At 34.0% G+C, this 19567-nt stretch overlaps 1 protein-coding gene across 5 annotated transcripts; it reads right to left on the bottom strand.

Moving 5' to 3' along the window:
* Positions 1-1805: 1805 nt before the first annotated feature.
* LOC106664113 (oxysterol-binding protein 2-like) lies at positions 1806-17148 on the bottom strand. 5 transcript variants are annotated; one of them, XM_014389545.1, is made up of 10 exons: positions 17031-17133; positions 15109-15340; positions 14763-15034; positions 14161-14634; positions 12724-13114; positions 9605-9774; positions 7398-7546; positions 5857-6086; positions 3991-4146; positions 1806-2128 (listed from the first exon to the last, which is right to left on the bottom strand). In XM_014389545.1, exons 3-10 carry the CDS (start codon positions 14940-14942, stop codon positions 2070-2072), a joined length of 1809 nt encoding a protein of 602 aa, XP_014245031.1. In that variant the 5' UTR covers positions 14943-15034; positions 15109-15340; positions 17031-17133; the 3' UTR covers positions 1806-2069. The 5 variants fall into 5 exon arrangements, with proteins under 5 accessions (XP_014245031.1, XP_014245028.1, XP_014245029.1 ...); XM_014389542.2 differs by lacking the exon at positions 15109-15340 and having other exon boundaries at positions 17031-17148; XM_014389543.2 differs by lacking the exon at positions 15109-15340 and having other exon boundaries at positions 5857-5993; positions 17031-17148.
* Positions 17149-19567: the final 2419 nt, after the last annotated feature.

Genomic DNA, 19567 nt, shown 5'->3' with positions numbered 1-19567 from the left:
TTTTGTGTTATGAAATGTTATTACAAAACCAACCCATTATAAAAATTTACTTAAAAAACAAAAAAAACACATTTTTATTACACACAAAAAATCAAACATTATTATTTTCTATAGTAACTAGGTATTATGTTAATAGTTGTCTTAAAACATAAACACAACATTAAAAACTTGTTCTTTACCTCCATAGTGTTGTCAAGATAGAAAGAAAATGTAGACCAAGCAACGAAGTTAAATATCTAGGAATGTAGCTTGGATAAAAACCTCAGCCCCGCTCATCACATCATCAAAATCAGAGTGGCAACATGATGCACATTCTCCAAATTGAGTGCTCCCACCTTAGGAGCATCAATTACACCATTAAGAACTTTCCAGCAGAAAGTTGCAAACCAGCAACTCAACACAAGTTTATAGTACCAGTCCAACAGTTTTATGTTTCTCGGACGGCCAGATTTAAACATTAAATATTGCACTACTTTATGTTGTACTTTCTCAGGTTTATCCACATTGATTGACAGGAAACCAAACAACAGTGGCATACTACAACTGGATTCTAACAAGGGACTGATAGAGGAGTTTGATTGAGAAGGGATTGGCGAAGTCCGCAGACATTCGCTTAATAAAACCAATATTCTTTTAGTCTTTTTTCCTGATGGCTTCAAAGCGGTCTCGGAAATCACAGTTTGTGTTGAAAATTACACTGAGATCAGATATTTTGATGACTTCCTCAATAATATATCCATTAACAGTACAGCGAAAGTTAATATTGGAATTTGTAGCGTTGTGCTTGAGGAAGCAGATACTTTTCACCATTGTCTAACTTGTTTAATAATCTCCAGTTGTCAAATGTAGTCAGACCTTGAAGAAGACTACATTCACTCCTACAATCCACCACCTTAAACAGTTTTAAATCATCAAGCAGCACTAAATGACTATTTTTAATAACCATACTAACATTATTGAAGAAGATCCAAAATAAAATTGGCCAGGAGTGCGAGCCCTGAGGAATGCCCAAGTTAATGTGAACGAGCACCTTTATTCAACAACGACTCAAATGAGACTAGTAAGGGATACCCAACACCAGAGGCTCATAGCTTTTGACAAGAATGTGTCTATCCACCCTGTCAAATATTTTTGAGAGGTCAGTGTACACAGCATGCCAGATTCAACAGAATCTAAAATAAAGTCTGTATAATAGTAGGTTCGTTGTGGTTGAATGCCCCTTGCTTTGTTCTTATAGGCTATAGACAGTGACTCAGAAACAAATGAGTCTATGACCTTTCCAATAGGAAAACATCTGTTTATGGGCCTATTGGACAGAACAGTCTTATTGCTATTTTTATGAACAGGTAACATACGATAATTCAACTTAGGAAATATATGTGTGGTGATTAGTGACCGATAGTCGATGATTATTCAGAAATCGTGAGATGCGGTCTGGTGTGATGTAGGTTTCAGAAAAACATTTTCTTTATCGTGCTAACGTTTCGAACTTTATTGAGATCATCAGGCCCTGAAGATGATCTCAATAAAGATCGAAACGTTGGCACGATAAAGAAAATGTTTTTCTGAAACCTACATCACACCAGACTACATCTCACAATTTCTGAATTAGGAAATATACTAGATGGCAGTGTTTTTGTGAATTTTCTTTTAAACCATCATAATTACATAATTTTTATTAATACTCATGAATTTCTAATGTTGTTTAATTTGGTTTACATTAAAATAAGTACATTATAATTAATAATATAGTTATAAAAATAAATATCGTTTGAAATAAAAACAATTTTTTTTCAGTGCAGGATCTTTGTTATTATTTCTGGCAGTTGTCATAAGTAGCAGAAAAAAGATAGATCTATATACCATAATATTAATATATATTGGAATATCTCTCTAACTTCGGCAGGTAGATCAAAAACCAAATGAGAATTTACTTTTATTGTGGTAATGCTTTTAACTAGCTTTTTTTGTCAGCTTGGAATTGGTTTTCAATTTGTTACAAATGCAGTCCATTTTACAGTTTTTTTTCTTTTTAAATATATTTATTAACTTATGGCAGTGTCATTAAATTATTTTACATTGGTAGTTGCAAATGTATATTGAGAACATGCAAGCTCCATTTCATCTCCTAAAAAGAAACAGATTTAATAAGTTTTTAACAAAGTTTTATAGTAAATAGGTTGAAGGATATATAAATATAGTTTATTTTGAAAAATACTATTTAGGACATAGGAAATGACCCAGCTGACTGACTAGGCCAAAAAGGGTTAGTCCTCTTATGCATGGGCCAAGAACCACAACACTGAAGTGTGTGCTTAAGTTGGAACTGGAAAAATGGTTTGAGAAAGAAAAAATCAAGCAGTTTTGCAAAGAAAAGCAACAGGTATGAGGCAAGCTGTAGAGAGGTTTATAAATCTCTCAAAAAGGAAGGGCGAAGGAACTCCTCTCTCTCTCAGCAGGCAGGATTTGAGAAAAATTATAGGCCTCTATACCGGCCACTGCCCTCTTAACTATCATCTGAAGGAGGTGGGTAAAGCGGAGACAGAAACATGCAAACTCAGGAGGAACCAGAGATATGGCACATATCCTTTGTGAATGTGAAGCATTAGGTTAACTCCGCACAAATATGTACAAAATTGTATTTATGAGAATCACCCACTTTGGGTTTTGGCAGTCCAGGGTCAGACCTCAATTGAATGAACAGATATCATCAAAAAAGTTTAAAAAAATATATTTAATATTTTTATTCTAGTTTTAAATTTGTATTGCTTTTTTAATTTATTGTCAGGATACTTAAGTCAGTAGAACTAAAAAGTTAAATGGGAATTTATATTTTTTACCCATTGTTTTAAAGTTCACTGAAAATAATGGCCCTATAAGATTTTAAATTCTTCAAAGAATAACAAAGTCATGGCACAGACTGTGAAAAGAAATATATTAATTTCGTTTTTATTATTTTTGTTGGTTTATGTTAGGAAACATTTCCAGGTGTTTTTTTTAAATAAATTTAATTGACCAATTTAAAATCTGATTGCATCATCGTTTCAGTGTTAAAATTAATATTTAAAATATTTAATGCATTTTATTATCACTTTCAACACAAAATGGTATATCTACCAAGTACTATATTGTATAAAATAGTCCTCCAGTTTCCTCCAAATTTTGAAATATGGGACACAAAAACTCGAGTACAATTCTCATATTGGGTGGCTTTCTTACATGCTCTCTTCCCATGGAGCCAAGGAATATCAATTTATTCCATCACTGAGTGAATGTCATGTAAATAGGAATGAGAGTGTGAATGGGAGACTGCCTGCACGACCAACACATAAGGTGATTCTCGAGTCCTGATAATTTATTATAAATCACAAAAGTTAGAATCGCCAGTGTATTGTGAGAAGTGATAGACTCAACTCTGTAACACATGAATTGTATGTACTTGCATGTGTAGATTAGAGCTTATATAAATCGATAATCATAATACCTACACACTCTCTATATGGAGCCAAGGAGTGCTACCCCTCATAACAAGCAACGTAGGATTTTGTAAGAATAAGGTATCAGTCAGATGGAGAGAGGGGTGTGGAAACACTAGATGAGTTAGTAGTTGATGGTTCTGAGTTGATCAATTAGTTTTGGAGGGAGGTCAAGTGTTGTTGAGGAGTTTGTCATCAGAAGAAGAGCCTCCACCACCCAGCACGACAACGTTCCTCCAATTGTAAACCAGAGACCCAACCTCTTAAACTAGATCATTTATTTAATTAAACCCTTTTTTCCAAAATAAGACAGCTGTACTTGTTTGAGAGAGATATTTTTGGGCACAAGAGAAGGAAGCTGGGGCCACAACATGCTATTTTGCTCGATTATTACAAACTGACTCGTCACTCATCTAAACATCTATCTTACATATCAGTTTAGTTAATTGTAGTATTATTGTTTCTATGTCATTCAAAATTTTAAGCATATAATTTGTCGATTAATTTTTCTTACTCAAATGTGGAGATACAATGCTTAGGTCTATTGCAAACAGACTTGGGCACATCGACCAATTACCATCCAATTTGTTCTCCCAATATTTTCCGTTATACGTGTACATCTCTTCATCTGTGCATTCATTTTGAGATTTTGAAAACCACAATGAAGTCACTAGAAATATGCACAAAAAGTATTTTACACTGTATTTCCCAACTTAAGACTACCTAAGTTTCATCATTTTAATATGATTGCTTATGAAAATGGTAGACTGTTCTAAATCCACTCTTAAAAGTGTGGACTTTGATACTGAACCCTAGTTAATGCTGACTATATCTTGTATACAGATAAGACTTAAGGGTCATGACGGTATCTACGAAAATAAATTTATATAAGCTTTGGGCAATATACCACTGTCTTTCTATTGCTATTGAACACTGCAAGGGCGATGAAAAGACTGGGTATTACCAACAAAATAATAGCCATCTATTCAAACACCCAGGTAGCAATGAAGGCAACTACATCATTGCATTAAGGCACTGTCAGATATTGGGGAAAATGACCAAATCTCTCTCATCGGGTATCAGGGCGGAAGGGCAATGAGGAGACAAAAAAATTGCCCAAAAAAGTTCTATCATAGCTCCGAAGCACCTATCAACCCTGAACCCTATTGTGGCATACCAAATTGGGTTAGTGCACATGGGTTAGATCTGGGATAAAGTTAAGTAGGATTAGGAACAGGTTGGCCCTTGTTTAAGTGTTATACATATCGGCCACTGGTTTTACTCATGAATAATCTGAAAGCTTTGTCTAGACATCTTTAAGATAGTTTTGCTCTGATGATGACCTTAAAATAGGTTGAAAGCTTGGCAGATTACAATTGAATTTTTTATTTTTTATTCAGACCATTCCAAGATTCAGATTATTTGTGATTATGGACAAGAAAATTACTATTTTTGACTACCAGGGTACAAGGCTGATAAGTCTGAGGAAAGTTCGATCACCTATCAACCACAAACTCTTTTGAGGCATACCAAATTACCAAAAAAAAACTTTGAACCATTAGATAATGAGGTAACTAATAACTCTTTAGTCCAATGGAAATGAATCGCAGGACAGAGGCTATAGGGCTAAAAAAAAAAAAAAGCTAATGACAGAGTACTAAACCTGGAACTTGTTAGGACCGCATACTGGGCATTACAGACTCTAGAGGAAGGGTCCTAATGAGTCCTTTTAACCTTAACCTCATTATGATCATGAATACCCTTAATAAGGAAAAATCCTTTTAACAAATGTAGTGTACAAAAATGATTTAGGAACTAAATTTTTATGATCAATCAAGTTCATCTCGTGCTAATTGCCAAATAATTTGTTTCAAATCAAAATTAAAGAGAAAATTACAGCTTGAAATTAACATAACCTCATTTAACTAACCTCATTATGTTCATGAATACCCTTAATGAAGAAAAATCCTTTTTTTTGTACAAAAATGATTTAGGAACTAAATTTTTATGATCAATCAAGTTCATCTCGTGCTAATTGCCAAATAATTTATGTTTAAAATCAAAATTAAAGAGAAAATTACAGCCTGAATTTTTCATAAACAGAAACACTTTAGAAATATATGATTTATCTTACTGATGGCAACAGATGGATTTTGAAGGGGGGAAAACACAATAAATAAAAACATGTCAAGGGAATTTCTTCATGAGGTGAAGAGTGGAGAATTTTTTTTAGTTGGGGAAACTCATTCGAATAACAGATTTTTTGGTCAAACAAAATATTATAAAATCATGTCTAATTTGAACTCACTGACAAGTAATAAGTGTAACATAACACATATAAAACATTTTACATCTGTTATTAATAAAAAATTGTACCCACCTTTGACCACATCAGTATTTTCTGGCTGATCGGGCCTTTTCTTTACGCCAAGTCTATATCTTTGTTGGTCTTCAAGTTGAGCTTTTGCTTCATTCGCCAGATCAAAAAATCCTTCTTCCATAAGCCTCTGGTCGGGTCTGAAACGAGAATCTGTAGGTGCAACTTTTTCGTCCATTTCATTTAGCTGGCATGCCAATAATGAAAAATTGTAAAGATCCTCTGAATTAGGTCTATATATGAAAAAATTGTTATATATAATAAAACTAGCACACTAGAAAGAAATAATGTTTTCATAATTAAAATTTAATTTATCTTTTATAAATTTATGCCATGTAGGAGGGCTTAACTTACAATTAAATATATCTTTAATTTTCTTTTTTTTAAATCTGTTTATTTAATTTACAGTACAAATTACTTGTAAAAATGTGAACTTATATTGGTTGATTAGACACTTGAATAGTAATCAACAAATAAGTCTGCTATAAGTAATTGATTATTTACAGAGATACTATTGAAATTATCACTGCTGAGATTTTTACAGGATTTTTTTAAACTGTTAATGATAGTTCCAAAAATTATTAATACAGCCAAATTGAATGAAGATTATAATTTTATAATTATAGCAAATAGTTGTAAAATTAACACTGCATTTTGCGCTTAACTTAAAAAAAGGAATATAGAGTAGACTCTCATAATCTCGCTTTCCCTCACCCATGGTTGCCCCCTAGTTGAGTTTTATCTTTTTTTGGCCCTAATAATTTTTTCTCGTTTGTTTCGATGTCATGCATAGGTGCATACCTGTTTATGAGAGTACATATGTACATACTGTTTTCCTAAATGGAGTAAACTTTATGTATGTCACTGTATATTGTATTTTTCTTATTGACAAAAACGAAAAACCCTGAAATATATGCACATAAGTTCATAAATAACACTAACAATAGGCACATGTGATACAGAAAGTGTTGGTATGGAGAGAGAAAAAAAAGTTCTGAAGCCTGAAATTTGAGGTATTTCCTACTATCACCACTTCTCATTATTCGCGGTTATGCTTGGTAGCATACCCTGCGGGTAATTAGAGTCTACTGTAATCAGTAGGTTGGTCAGTTTAAACAGTTTATGGGAAGAAATAGTTTCCTTTGCCAAATAGTTAGGGTTAGGGACATGTTAGGTTACATGTCCATGATTCAACCATGAATTGAAGGGAATAATAGTTGCATGTCTTTGGTTTCATTGAATGCTAGATGTATTGTAGTACAAGGAGGGTCTGAGACGTAAAAGTAGGGAACAGCAATGGCCAAGTGGTTAGTGTCTCTTATATGCCACTCTAGCGGTTCTGGGTTTTCATTCATGAAAAATGTATTGTAGTTTGAACCCACTTCCGTGTCACCTAATGGGTAATTGAATGTAAGGCCTTCCTGGATGACAGGAATCACTTTATTTTATGAGGTAGGTGAACTCCCCTTGAGGTATAGACCCTGGGGTCAGCAATCAAGGAGTGACAACCCTTTAGGGTGAAAGTCAAACAAATGAGCACTCACATGGCTTCATTCCGGCTCCAAATAACCCTGCTTCCAATTTGAGAAAGTTTGATATTATTTTGGGCATTTACAATACTTAATTCCTTGTCCCAAGTGCCATGTATTTTCCAAACAATGTTTCCACTTTGATCTAGAACGCTGCCCATAACCTGCAAAATTTGCGGTAATTCCGTGAATAATGACGCATCTAACCGATGTATTTTACCAATGAAAATTGCCATTGAATGCAAAACTCAATTTATTGTATAAGGTTGATTCATAAGTATTGGTGCATAATTTGATTGAAGTTTTGATTTTTTTAATGCTGAATAGTAAAAATTAACCAATGACCTGACGCTGGCATGAGCCTCAGAGCAATCGGGGCCTAGAGGCAAGAGGAAGCAAACACAGACTTTCTAGGTCCAGAACCCTGATGGTCCAGATGCCTAGCATCTTGCCACAAAAGAGGATGCTTCTTAAAATGGATCCTTAATGACTCCAATGTTTAGTGGAATAATAGCCCAGGCATGAGACATGCAGAGAGATTTATAGAAGGGCCATCTGTAAAACTTAGAAGGGAATCACTGGAAGGCAATTGCAACCGAACCAAGATTTTGGGTAGACTCCTGACAGAGCACTGCTATCTAAGAAGAGACGTGCACCAGATAGGAGTACGAAGTAGAAACATTGTGCCAGAAGAAGAGGAAACCGCAGAACACATTTTATGTTTTTATGAAGGTCTTTGTAGGTGCAGATTCTTGCAACTAGGAGAGAAATAGCCGCAAGCAAGATCCTACACTAAGGAGCCATTGGCAAGGCTATGAAGGTTGATTAACAGCCTGAAGCTGGCCAGTGAGTTATAAAAAAAACACCTCTTTTCTCCCTATTCACATCCTTATCCCTAGCCCTAGTGAAAATGAAATTACAGTAGAACTAACTAAAACCTCTTGGATAAAAATCTAGTTAAAATGGTCCAGTCCCTTTCACGCTTTGGTATGTCAGTAAGCTGTGAGAATTTATTATTTTTTTAAATAAATTTTAAAGATTTCCTGCATTGAGTAAAAAAGTAGCAAAATGCTCTTCGAACCCATCACCTAAAATAATCTATAAGCTCAAATCTGGACTTGCATTTACACAAATACACACATGTACAGGTGGGCCTCAAGAATCATCTCAATCACCACCTGTGTGTGGATGTTGGAAGTCTGGGGTTAGACCTCGATTTTATCTGTCCAGTTGCTGAGGTTGGGCTTCAGGTATTATCAACAGCTAGGCCATTTCAGCACCCAATCACTTTCTAGATCCAAACCATCTCACTCTTAAATGCATTATTTCATATTTAAATACCCTTTACTCAGGATGGTGGAGTACTCAATAATCCTCCATCATCCACACCTGCTATTGGAATTAAATGAGGGTTGGTTCGGTACTCAATATTCTCCGGTCCTCTATCAGCCCTTACACACTAATATGCCAATAAATACATTCACTCTTAACACAACACAAAACTGTAAGTACTATATACAATAAAACAACCCAGTTTCCTCCCAGGATTGGAACATGGGACCCAGATACTCGGTGCTATGATCAAGAACAATTCTCATATTGGGCAGCATTCCTACACACTCTCTATATGGAGCCAAGGAATTGCACCTTTCAATTAGGTAGCCATTTTGAGATTTTGTTCTGACAACCAGAATTCTTGCTCAGTTTCCTATCAGGGCCATTTTAATGGGGTGTTTTTATAGTACCCTACTCAAATATACTCCACACATCTCTAATTTATTACACAATATAATTTTACAAAAAATATATTTCAGTTTTGATATAATTTTAAACTCAACTCTCTACTCTCTTTAGATCTGGGTAAATAGATGTTTTTTAATTATTATTATTATTTTTTATAAGCGAGAATGTTTTATTTTATTATAAAATTTTCTAAAGTAGAGTGTGTTTAATTTCCTAACCAGTCTATCAATAATATGGCTACAGAATTTTGCTCACGATATTATGAACCAATCCCAACATTTGTGTTATCCATCCTTTCAAATGAAAGAACGCTATTTTGTTAATTTTTTACATTGATTGGAAAAAAAATAATACAAATATATATACAAAATATGGAAATGTTATACATTCGCTTAGATGGTGATTGCATTTATTATACAGTTGTAATATAAATTACAATTTTTCAACTATTGTTAATTGTTAATATAAAATCAAATTACCTTCCTATCAAAGTCTTTACTGAACATACTCGTTGGAACAAACTCGACTTTAGCTATTTCTTTACTTTGGCAGTTGTGGACTTCCAGTGTACCAAACGGTTCGGCATACAGTTTTCCAATTATGATGTTTTTGATCATTGTCTGAACCTTTCTCCAATAGTAGTGTTTACCTTAAACATGATTTCATTCATAACAAAAACAATAGTTTATATTTTTATGAACATTGTAACAAAAATTGTTAGAATTTTTTCTATAAATTACACTTATTTAAGTCAATGGTTTTGACCAAAATTGATCATTCGACTTAAAATACCTATTTACTCCTGTGGTATGTAGTACGATGCACCAGCAATTTTATTGTTTCCAATTGCCTACCCTCAGGTTTTTTTCTCCTGCGACTTATATAGGTGTATTGTAGAACCCCTATGATTAAAATCGTACCATGTGAAGTATGCTTTTTCCCAAAAAATTGAGCAGTTTCCTTGGTGCCTCTTTGCACTTTTCTTTTGGTGTAAGACTTGTCTTACCCAATTGCACCATAAATTGGGCTAATGCTTCACATTCACAAAGGATGTGATGATGTCTCTCATTCTTCCTGATAGAGTTGGCAAGTTCCTGCCTCTGCTTTGTTCATTTTTAGGTGGTAATTAAGAAGCCTATAATTTTCCTCAAATCTTGCCTGCTTCAGAGGTCTTTCTTCACGTTCCATTTTAAGAAATTTATAAATCTCTCTAAAATGAAACTGAATAAATGGAAATTAAATAAGCCCACATCATACCTTGTGCTTTTTGGCCCATGCTTGATTTTTCTTTCTCGGCCATTTTTCCAGCTCAAACTTTAGTACACTCTCCGTTGTGCTTAGTTGTGGTTCTGTTCCCATTGATGAGAAAACTGCCCTTTCTTTGGCTAGTTAGCTAACCCACCTCAAGATAACCTTGTTGGTTCTTTCTAGAACCATTAGACAATTGAGCTATTCCTAGACTAGTTAGGATATAAACCGTATACATTTAGTGCCTTTATAGCTGCATGACTGCCCAAAAGTATGTAAATTCATACACCTTTAATTTACTACTTTATCAATTCCTGTGCACAGAGTTGGAATGCATGGATCCCAGCTTGGAAGATAGTTGGAATGATTGGTAGGGTGTAATTCAACCAATTTAAGAAAAATAAAAAAATAAATTTTATTCAGAGGCTTTGGGGCCCCTTGAATAATAAAAAAGNATATAAATGAACTAATTTAAATAAGAGGGGAGAAAAATTGAAACATTTTTTTCTTATAAGTATATCGGATTCAAATGCAGGACCGCTAGATTCAAACCTGGAACCTCTTCCTTATAGTGATGAGTGCCATGTCAACACCTAAACTTCTGCGGCTACCCTCAAAAGGCAAAAATTAAATGTACTGAAACAATAGAAAATTAGCCATCATCGATGTTTAATTGGAGGGACAGGAGGTAATCAAAATGACAGGACTGAAAGGTCGATGGAACTTAGGGAGGAAATTCCAGAGGTCGTAGGATTGGATGAGGAAAAAACAACTAAAAGCAATGGATTAGTATCAGAGGGTAGTGCTATGAGTGTGGCGAGTGTGTATGGAAGACTTAAATGTTAATAGATTATAAATATAGGAAGGGGAATGGGAAGAAATTGTTTGAAAGAGGAAGGCCTACAAGCAACATCTCTGATGCTATCTCTCTGTTTAACCGTGATCTTATTCTCTCAATCAATGGTCAAGTAATAATGGCATTCTTTTAAATCCTAACATATCCCAGTCCTTATTAATTTCCAATGAAACCGTTAATACATATTGCCTATCCCCTCCTCATATTAACGGTTCCCCCGTTAATTTTTGTCCTGAAGTTAAAAATCTCGTCTCTTTTTTCCTCCAAGCTAACATGACCACACACTATTATTAAAAAGATCTACTCAAGCTTCCATTCTCTTCGACACGTTAGCTTTTTCACACCACTGAAAACTAAAGTTCTCTTTATTAAATTCCTTTATTTTTCCTACTGTAGCACTATTTTTTTCACTTTCGTTAGACTTATCTGCTCATCGCCTTGAAATTGCTTATCATTCCTGCATTAGTTCCTGTTATACCCCAAGAGATCATATTTCATCCTGTATTAATGCCTTCAGCAACCTTAACATTCTACGCATTTATATATTTTAGTAGTTTATTTTGTATAATTTAGTGGTTTTATTTTTATACTTTGACTTTTAATATGCATATTTAAAATCAAATCAAATTAATGACCTAATCAAATATATTTCCCACATTCCTTATCCAAATGACCGATCGTATCCCAAGCCTTCAACACTCCTCTAAAACTTTAGTCTTATCCCTCAGAATTGCAGTTGCTTGTCTTGGAATATGCTTCCCCGATAAGTACATTCTGCTTCCTTGTTGGCTTCAATCATTTAGGTCCATGGCATCAGAGTTTTTGAAAATGATATGAATCATCTTCTTTTCTTTCCATTTCCTTTTTTTCTCTTCCTGCTTTTCTTTCATAATGGGGTTTCATCGTTCGATTATAAATAATTAATATTTTAAAGAATATATCGTTGTCATTGTTTTATAATTTGATTATGTTTTATTACTACTACTATTATTAGTTTACTATGTTTATAAAACTAAATTTCTCTCTGAAATATGTACATATAAGGCTTAAAGCCCCTATTTGTACCTTTAAAATAAAAATGAAAAATAAGATAATTAGTAGTGTTACTTGAAGGTAAGTTAAAAACATGATGAAACCCCCATGTAATAATGCATTGCCATCAAATCTCTTGGCTGAACCCATGAACCATTGGGCTATGAGGACTAGTTCATACAGACACAGCTAAAAAATTCAAGGATATGTTTGCATACTCCTTTCATTCTATTTTGTATAAACTATACCATTAATTCTAACTTTTTAATTATTTTTATCAGCTTATTCTTAATTATATAATTACTCAATTATACATAATTTTTTCAAAATGAAAAATTTGTGTCACAGGCGGGATTCGAACCCACGACTTTCAGCTAAATATGCTGCTGCTCTACCACTTGAGCTACCGTGACTTCGATCGCCCATGCCACAATAATGTTAATACCATTATTTAACATATACCTGTAGAAAACTTTAGGTGAACGGACCCTTCGGGTATTACACGGATGTTTGTCCCCTTGAATTTAGTATAGACGGTCACCTCTTGCCAACATTGCCAGGCTGTACCCTCACAGTACATTGCCGCCGTAGGTGGGTGGTGTGAGATCTGTTCTGCAATGGATCTCCATCCGAAATCATCTGTCCTGTCACATTCGAACGTTTCCCCTTGAATAGGATTAAACGGTTTTCCAATTCTATTAGATATCGACGCATAAGATGCTACAGCAAAAACCGCTATATAAGCCATCTGCTCAAGGTTATCAGAAAGATTGGAGGCATTGTCTAAAATCGAAGAATACTCAAAATCTTCAGTCAATCTTTGAAGCATTGATAGCGGCTCGAAAAAATTTACCTGGAAAAAGTAATTTAAGAAAATTGAATATTTTGGTACAAGTACTCTTGAAAAACTAGTAGATCATCTCTGAGATTGCTAGACACATTAAAGGTAAAATTTTGAAACATGTATGACAGGCAAACCAACAAGGATAGGCAGACCAAGATGACTAGTAAGGATCAAATTATTCAATAATGTTAGAATAAAAGTATCGGAGGGATAAACACAGATTAACTTTGATAACTTTATTGGACATACAGAGTACACGCATGAAGGGCAATTACAGTATGACTATTACATTACATATCAGTATATACTTTTCAATTAATTAAGGTTTTGGTTGAGATAAAAAAGTCAGTGTCACAAGCGGGATTCGAACCCACGACCTCCGGCTAAATACGCTGCTGCTCTACCACTTGAGTTATCGTGACTTCGATCCACTTGGACACTAACTTCCCATCTCAACCCCACCTTTTGAATTTTCTCTCCTTTTTGCCATTTTTCAAATGTCATGTAATCGGATTGGATTCTTGACAACAAATGAAATGGCCACGGAAAGCTTTTAGTGAAGTATACTTAATTTTCTTATTACATTTTATTAGGTTTCGTGATCCGCTTGACCAATTAATATCTTTCAATTAATAAGGATTTTAGTTGAGATAAAAAAGTCAATGTCACGAGCGGGATTCGAACCCACGACCTTACCTTATTAATTGAAAGATATTAATTGGTCAAGCAGGCCACGAAACTAGTGAATAGGAATAAGTTTAAATGAAATATACCTTCACTAAAAGCTCTCCGTGGCCATTTCATTTGTCGCCGAGAATCAAATAGATTGTTTAGTCTAATCGATTAAAGTAATAGAAATTACTATTTCCAAGAAATAAGTTAATACAAAAAGGCTGCACGACCCTTACTTTGAGATTCCTCTGTTATACCTTGTTTGGCTATTTTGAACTTGATAATAACTAAAAACTTAACATTTGACAACTGTGAACTTACAAATTATTTATAAATGAATAATATAGTTAACACAATAAATAAATAAATAAATAAAAACTTACAGGCATAGCGATTCTACCTAAATCTTTTCCTACACAATTCTTTAGGAAATTCCAAAGATTAATTGAGGAATTTGGTGGTCTTGGTGGTATACATGTTCTCCTTGTGACCACATTAACATGTGTATTTTTTTGCTTTGAATTTAAACTGGCCCTTAACCAATCTGGCATGTGCGTGCAGTCGAAATTATAGTAATACTCATCACTATTTTCATCACCATTGTCATTATCATTGTCATCGTCATATTCGTAATCGTCTTCATTGTAAACAATATTGTTACTGATGTTAACACCATTGTATTGTTCAATAATTTGGAAATTGGTGCAATTTGGCTCTTCGTTAAGATTATGGTAATCTTTTGTTACATTTGATTTTAAACTGCACTTGGAACAGGCAGGGCAATATAACAGTTCACTGACTTTTATGGTCATTATTTCTTTATTGGTGACAATTTTCGGGCTGTCTATTTGAATGTTCTGAAATGAAGAAACAAGTGATTTAAAATTAATAAATGGGTTTGCAGAAAATCAATTTGCTCACTAATTCTAAATAAATATAACAGTTTATGTATTGAAATAAATATATTAACATCTTTATGTCCTACCCTTAAATAATCAGTGCAATAAATACATTGTACAAATGGTAATGACGAGTGATCTATAATGGCTTTGGTGCTGGCATGCGTTTGTTGGAAAGGCAATGTTATGATTTTAATTATATCTCCCAAATTATCATCGCAAATTAATTCAATATTTGAAGTCAAACGTCTTTTCCACTCAGGCATTGTTATTTCACAAGACAGCAAACTATTTTCTTCTATCGCTAGCACCGATTCGTCTTCAGGACTCACTAAAGATGCATTGTATGAAACAAAACCTAAAAAGTATTTTAGACTAATTATTTATAGGAGTAATTTTCGATATGTATTATGTTTACATATAAATTATTACATAATTGTTATTAAAATCATATAAAATTGAATTTTATGTTTGTGTCAAGTGTATCGATAGAGGGCTTAACTTGGGTGTCGCATACAAGGGGTCAAACCACTTTACAATACATTTTTCATCTCATTATCAATTAAAAAGCCATAAGCTCTGTCGGGATTCGAATCCAGCTCTGCATGGCAAATACAAGTCAGACGCCTTATCCACTTGACGACCACATTCCCCAAAATCGTATCTACAAATGTTATGATACAAAGACATAGAGACTTTTAATTAGGAAAAGTGCTTAAATGTGAAATTACAACAAGCATATTTAAGTGGATTAAGAAATGTCCATTAGTCAGTCTAGTAGTAGCTGGATTACTTAATATAGTTGGAATGATCGATATTTTAGAGAAATTGAACTGCTGTCTGGAGTGACAAGGAGGTTCGAAAGGGAACATAGGAAAGGAGACCAGGACAATCGATATGATTATATATCACTTTTAATATCAAAATTAAGTCTACGGGTTGTACAGAGTTTCAAGTTCAGTCCAGTTTGAAGCAAATGAGATGGGAGAAATATCTCTGTACAACCTCTGATGCATTAGTCATCTCATGTTCCAAATGACACATCCATAATTAAGAATTAGTCACAGAATGATCTTATAAAGAAAAAACTATAAGAATTACTATTATTTATAGTAGTGCGATTAATAAATCCGAGGAATCAAGGGTCACCCAGATGTTGGTAGTCCAGGGTCTTATCCGTCCATCTTCAGTGGTTGGGCTCCAGAGGATATCATCTGCTAAGTCATTTCAGCAGCAATGTAATCACTCTCCACATCCAAATCCTCTCACTCTTAATTAAATACATTCTTTCCTATTTACATACCATTTGCTCAATTAGGGTGTTGATATATTCGATATTTTTTCATCTCTCATTACACCTGTTATATAACTAACCTACTTGAGGATTGATGGTTACTCAATATTCTGTCATCGGTCCTCTCACACATTCATGCTAATAAATACATGTTAGGGACACAAAATGAGAAATCTATAAAGTGCTATATACAATAAAAATAACCCTGTCTCTGAACAGGGGACCCAAATACTTGCTGCCGTGCTCAAGCACAATTCTCATATCAGGTGGCATTCCTTCAAGCCAAGGGTTAAGCAAGGAATGGCACCATTCAATTGCATGGGACACATCGAGCAACCTTTCTCTACATGCTAGACACATATACACAGGCTTTGGCCTAAAAGAAAGTGTCCGTGTCAACCATGGCCTATTTTTAATCAGGAGAGAATGACCTTTCTTCTGCAAGTCAGAACCTTTGAGGGGTATTATATCAATAGTGCTTTTAATAAGTAGGAGCTTCTTTTCCAATCCAGCCCATGACATTGCCACTTTCTTTTAATCATGTTTTTTCATTGTTTTTTAGTGTCAGAGGGCCAGATCAGTGGTTAAGTATGGAGGTTGGTAAGTCCTGGTCTTAGCTGCCTCGTCCTCCTTTTCATTACCCTCCAAAGAACCATCATTTTGATAAGATGCTCCAGTTCGTGGTATCTCTCCAATAAGAGCACAATGAGAGGGTTAACGGAGAATATGTCAGCCTTGTACACTTAATGAATAAATTGGAATTGATATTTTATTATTATTAATATTCTTAATTATACAACCTTGATATGAACTTACAATTAATTAAGGTTTTTAGTTGAGATAAAAAAGTCAATGGCACGAGCGGGATTCGAACCCACGATCTTCGGCTTGATTCGCCGCTGCTCTACCACTTGAGCTATCGTGACCTCGATCCACTCGGACACCAACTTCCCATCTCAACCGCACCTTTTGAATTTTCATATGATATGAACCTTGAAGTTAATAAAACAAAAATCTATGAGATTAGGAAAACTTAATTGTGTGTTTTAGACTAACTCACGGGACTCTGATGCAGGATAATTGCATTTCCCACTGATTTCACGGCCATAAATATTATCCAACTTTCTGAAAAACTTCATTTCACAATTTAAACATTAAACCCAAACACAGATAGCATCACATTATTGTTGCTAAGTAACGCCTTTTGTTTTATATATTGTGTGATTGATAATAAATACGTTATGGTAGAAGTTTCATTGTAAAAGTCAAGATTTTTGCATTGTGATTAATGTTTTGATCTTTAATCATGAAGTTTTTATATTGGTTTAGCAATTGTTTTTTTTTTAAATTATAGGATTCATTAACTCAATATTTATATTTTTGTCTTGCAAGGCTTGTCTTTGAGTGAACTTCACTGGCTTTTCAAGATCAGAGGTGATTTTTTGTTTCTGAATGGTGCCCCATTTTGGACTCTGGGAAATTAACAGTGTCCTCTATTTCAATTAATTAAGGTTTTTTTAGTTGAGATAAAAAAGTCAGTGTCACGAGCGAGAGTTGAACCCACGATCTTCGGCTTGATTCGCCGCTGCTCTACCACCTGAGCTATCGTGACCTCGATCCACTCGGACACTAACTTCCCAACTCAACCCCACCTTTTGAATTTTCCTTCCTTTTTGCCATTTTTCAAATGAACGGAAAAGAAAATTTAGTAACTCAAAAAATCGTCGAGGAATTTAAAGAAATCTTTTACAATAAAAGTAATAATCTAACTTTTACAAATCAAATAAAACAAAATTAAAATAACTGACAAACTCTTGACCTAGACCAAAAGTTACCAATATCCTGAGGTATTAAAGGGGGAAATAGACAAGCAAATCCAGGAGATGTTAGAACAAAAAATAATTAGACACTCGCCCTGGAATTCTCCCGTCTGGATCATTCCAAAAAAATTGGATGCATTTGGAGAAAAAAATAACTATAGAAAATTAAATGAAAAAAAAAAAAAAAAAAACGCTGACAGAAACCGCAGAAGCTGAGTGGTCAGCATGATAGATTCTAGGTCCACAAACCTTACATAATGAATGTGCATATGATCATTTATGTCCCTTGGCTAATTTGCAAAGTTCATACGGCCATTAAGGAAAAAAATCACCATCTGCTGGTAATACTGATGGATCTAGAACACAAGATAGTATATGCAAAATCTCAACTTGGTGTGGTCTGGGTGGAAAAGCAAATTCAGTTGTTACCGCCAAGCTTTCAACCTATTTTAAGCTCATCACCAGGGCAAAACAATCTTAAATATGTTTCAAAATTGACATAATTAAGTTTTAAGAAATAGTTTCAAATGTCTTTCAACATAGTTTATGTACCAACACTGGAAAGGAGTGTTTATTTATTTAACGCGCAGCCACACACTTTTTTCATATGTACAAAATGTACAAAGGTAAGTTTGCAAAGTAAATTAAAATTTACAATGAAATAATATAATAGAAAATATACAACAAATAGAAAAGTACATTTAGTAATATTTATAAGAAATAATATTTGAAGTAATGAATGTAAAATGTATAACATAAAAATAAAATATCATTAAAACATGATAATATATGAAATTAACAATAAAATTCTTTTGATAAAATCAACAAACATAATAATAATAAAAATAAAGCAATATCACATTAATATAATAAAATACATGAATATTACTGTGGAAATATATAATGACTGGAATATAAGGATAGGTAGTGAAGGTAGTAATTGATTAAAGGATAGGCTTTAAAGAATTCAATTGGTAGAAAGAGGAAGGGAGAGAGAGAGAGAGAGAGAGAGAGAGAGAGAGAGAGAGAGAGAGAGAGAGAGATGGATAGCTAGTTTGAGAGATAGATAAATATGTAGTGAGANGAGAGAGAGAGAGAGAGAGAGAGAGAGAGAGAGAGAGTGAGAGAGAGAGAGAGAAACAGAATATTTTGAGGTCGTCTGTGTAGAAAGTTTGTGTCATTAAGAGCAGTTGCGATATCATTAATGAAGTTGTTAAATAGAGAGGGCCTTCATAGATTACTATATACAGATTATTCGTAGATATACAAAACCATGTTTCATTCTACTGGCTCCCAGGACACTCAGGATTAAAGGGGAACGAGGAAGTAGATGCTCTAGCTAGGAAAGGGGCTGCTGTGTCACTGATTCGTAGTCGCCCTAGTACTGAGCTTAAATTGGTACAGTGAGTATGCACGAATTATGGGTTTTGAAGTGATGATTTTTTTTTTTTTAAATTTACAGTAAACTGTTCAATGCACTTTTTATTTACAAACTGCCACATTACACTCTTGGTATTAAATGATGAAACATCTAATTCTGCTATGTAAATATAAATATGGATTAATGGTGTTGAAACACTAATAAATGAAAAACCGCACGAACTTTTCTGGTCATTGTATTTCTTTAATAATAGCGCAAGTTGGAAATGCCTATTACAATTGTAAATTCATAGACTAGAAAACAAACTGTTTTAATTTCTGTTGCGATCATCAAGGCAATCTTCCAAGTATGTATTACTTATTAGTAAAAAATAATTTTTGTTTTGGCTAAGACAGG

This window comes from Cimex lectularius, unplaced genomic scaffold (genome assembly GCF_000648675.2).
Source record: "Cimex lectularius strain Harlan isolate CLEC.00 unplaced genomic scaffold, Clec_2.1 scaffold344, whole genome shotgun sequence".
Taxonomy (NCBI): Eukaryota; Metazoa; Arthropoda; class Insecta; order Hemiptera; family Cimicidae; genus Cimex; species Cimex lectularius.
The sequence above is the reverse complement of the archived record's forward strand: the minus strand, read 5'-3'. Positions and strand labels throughout refer to the sequence as shown.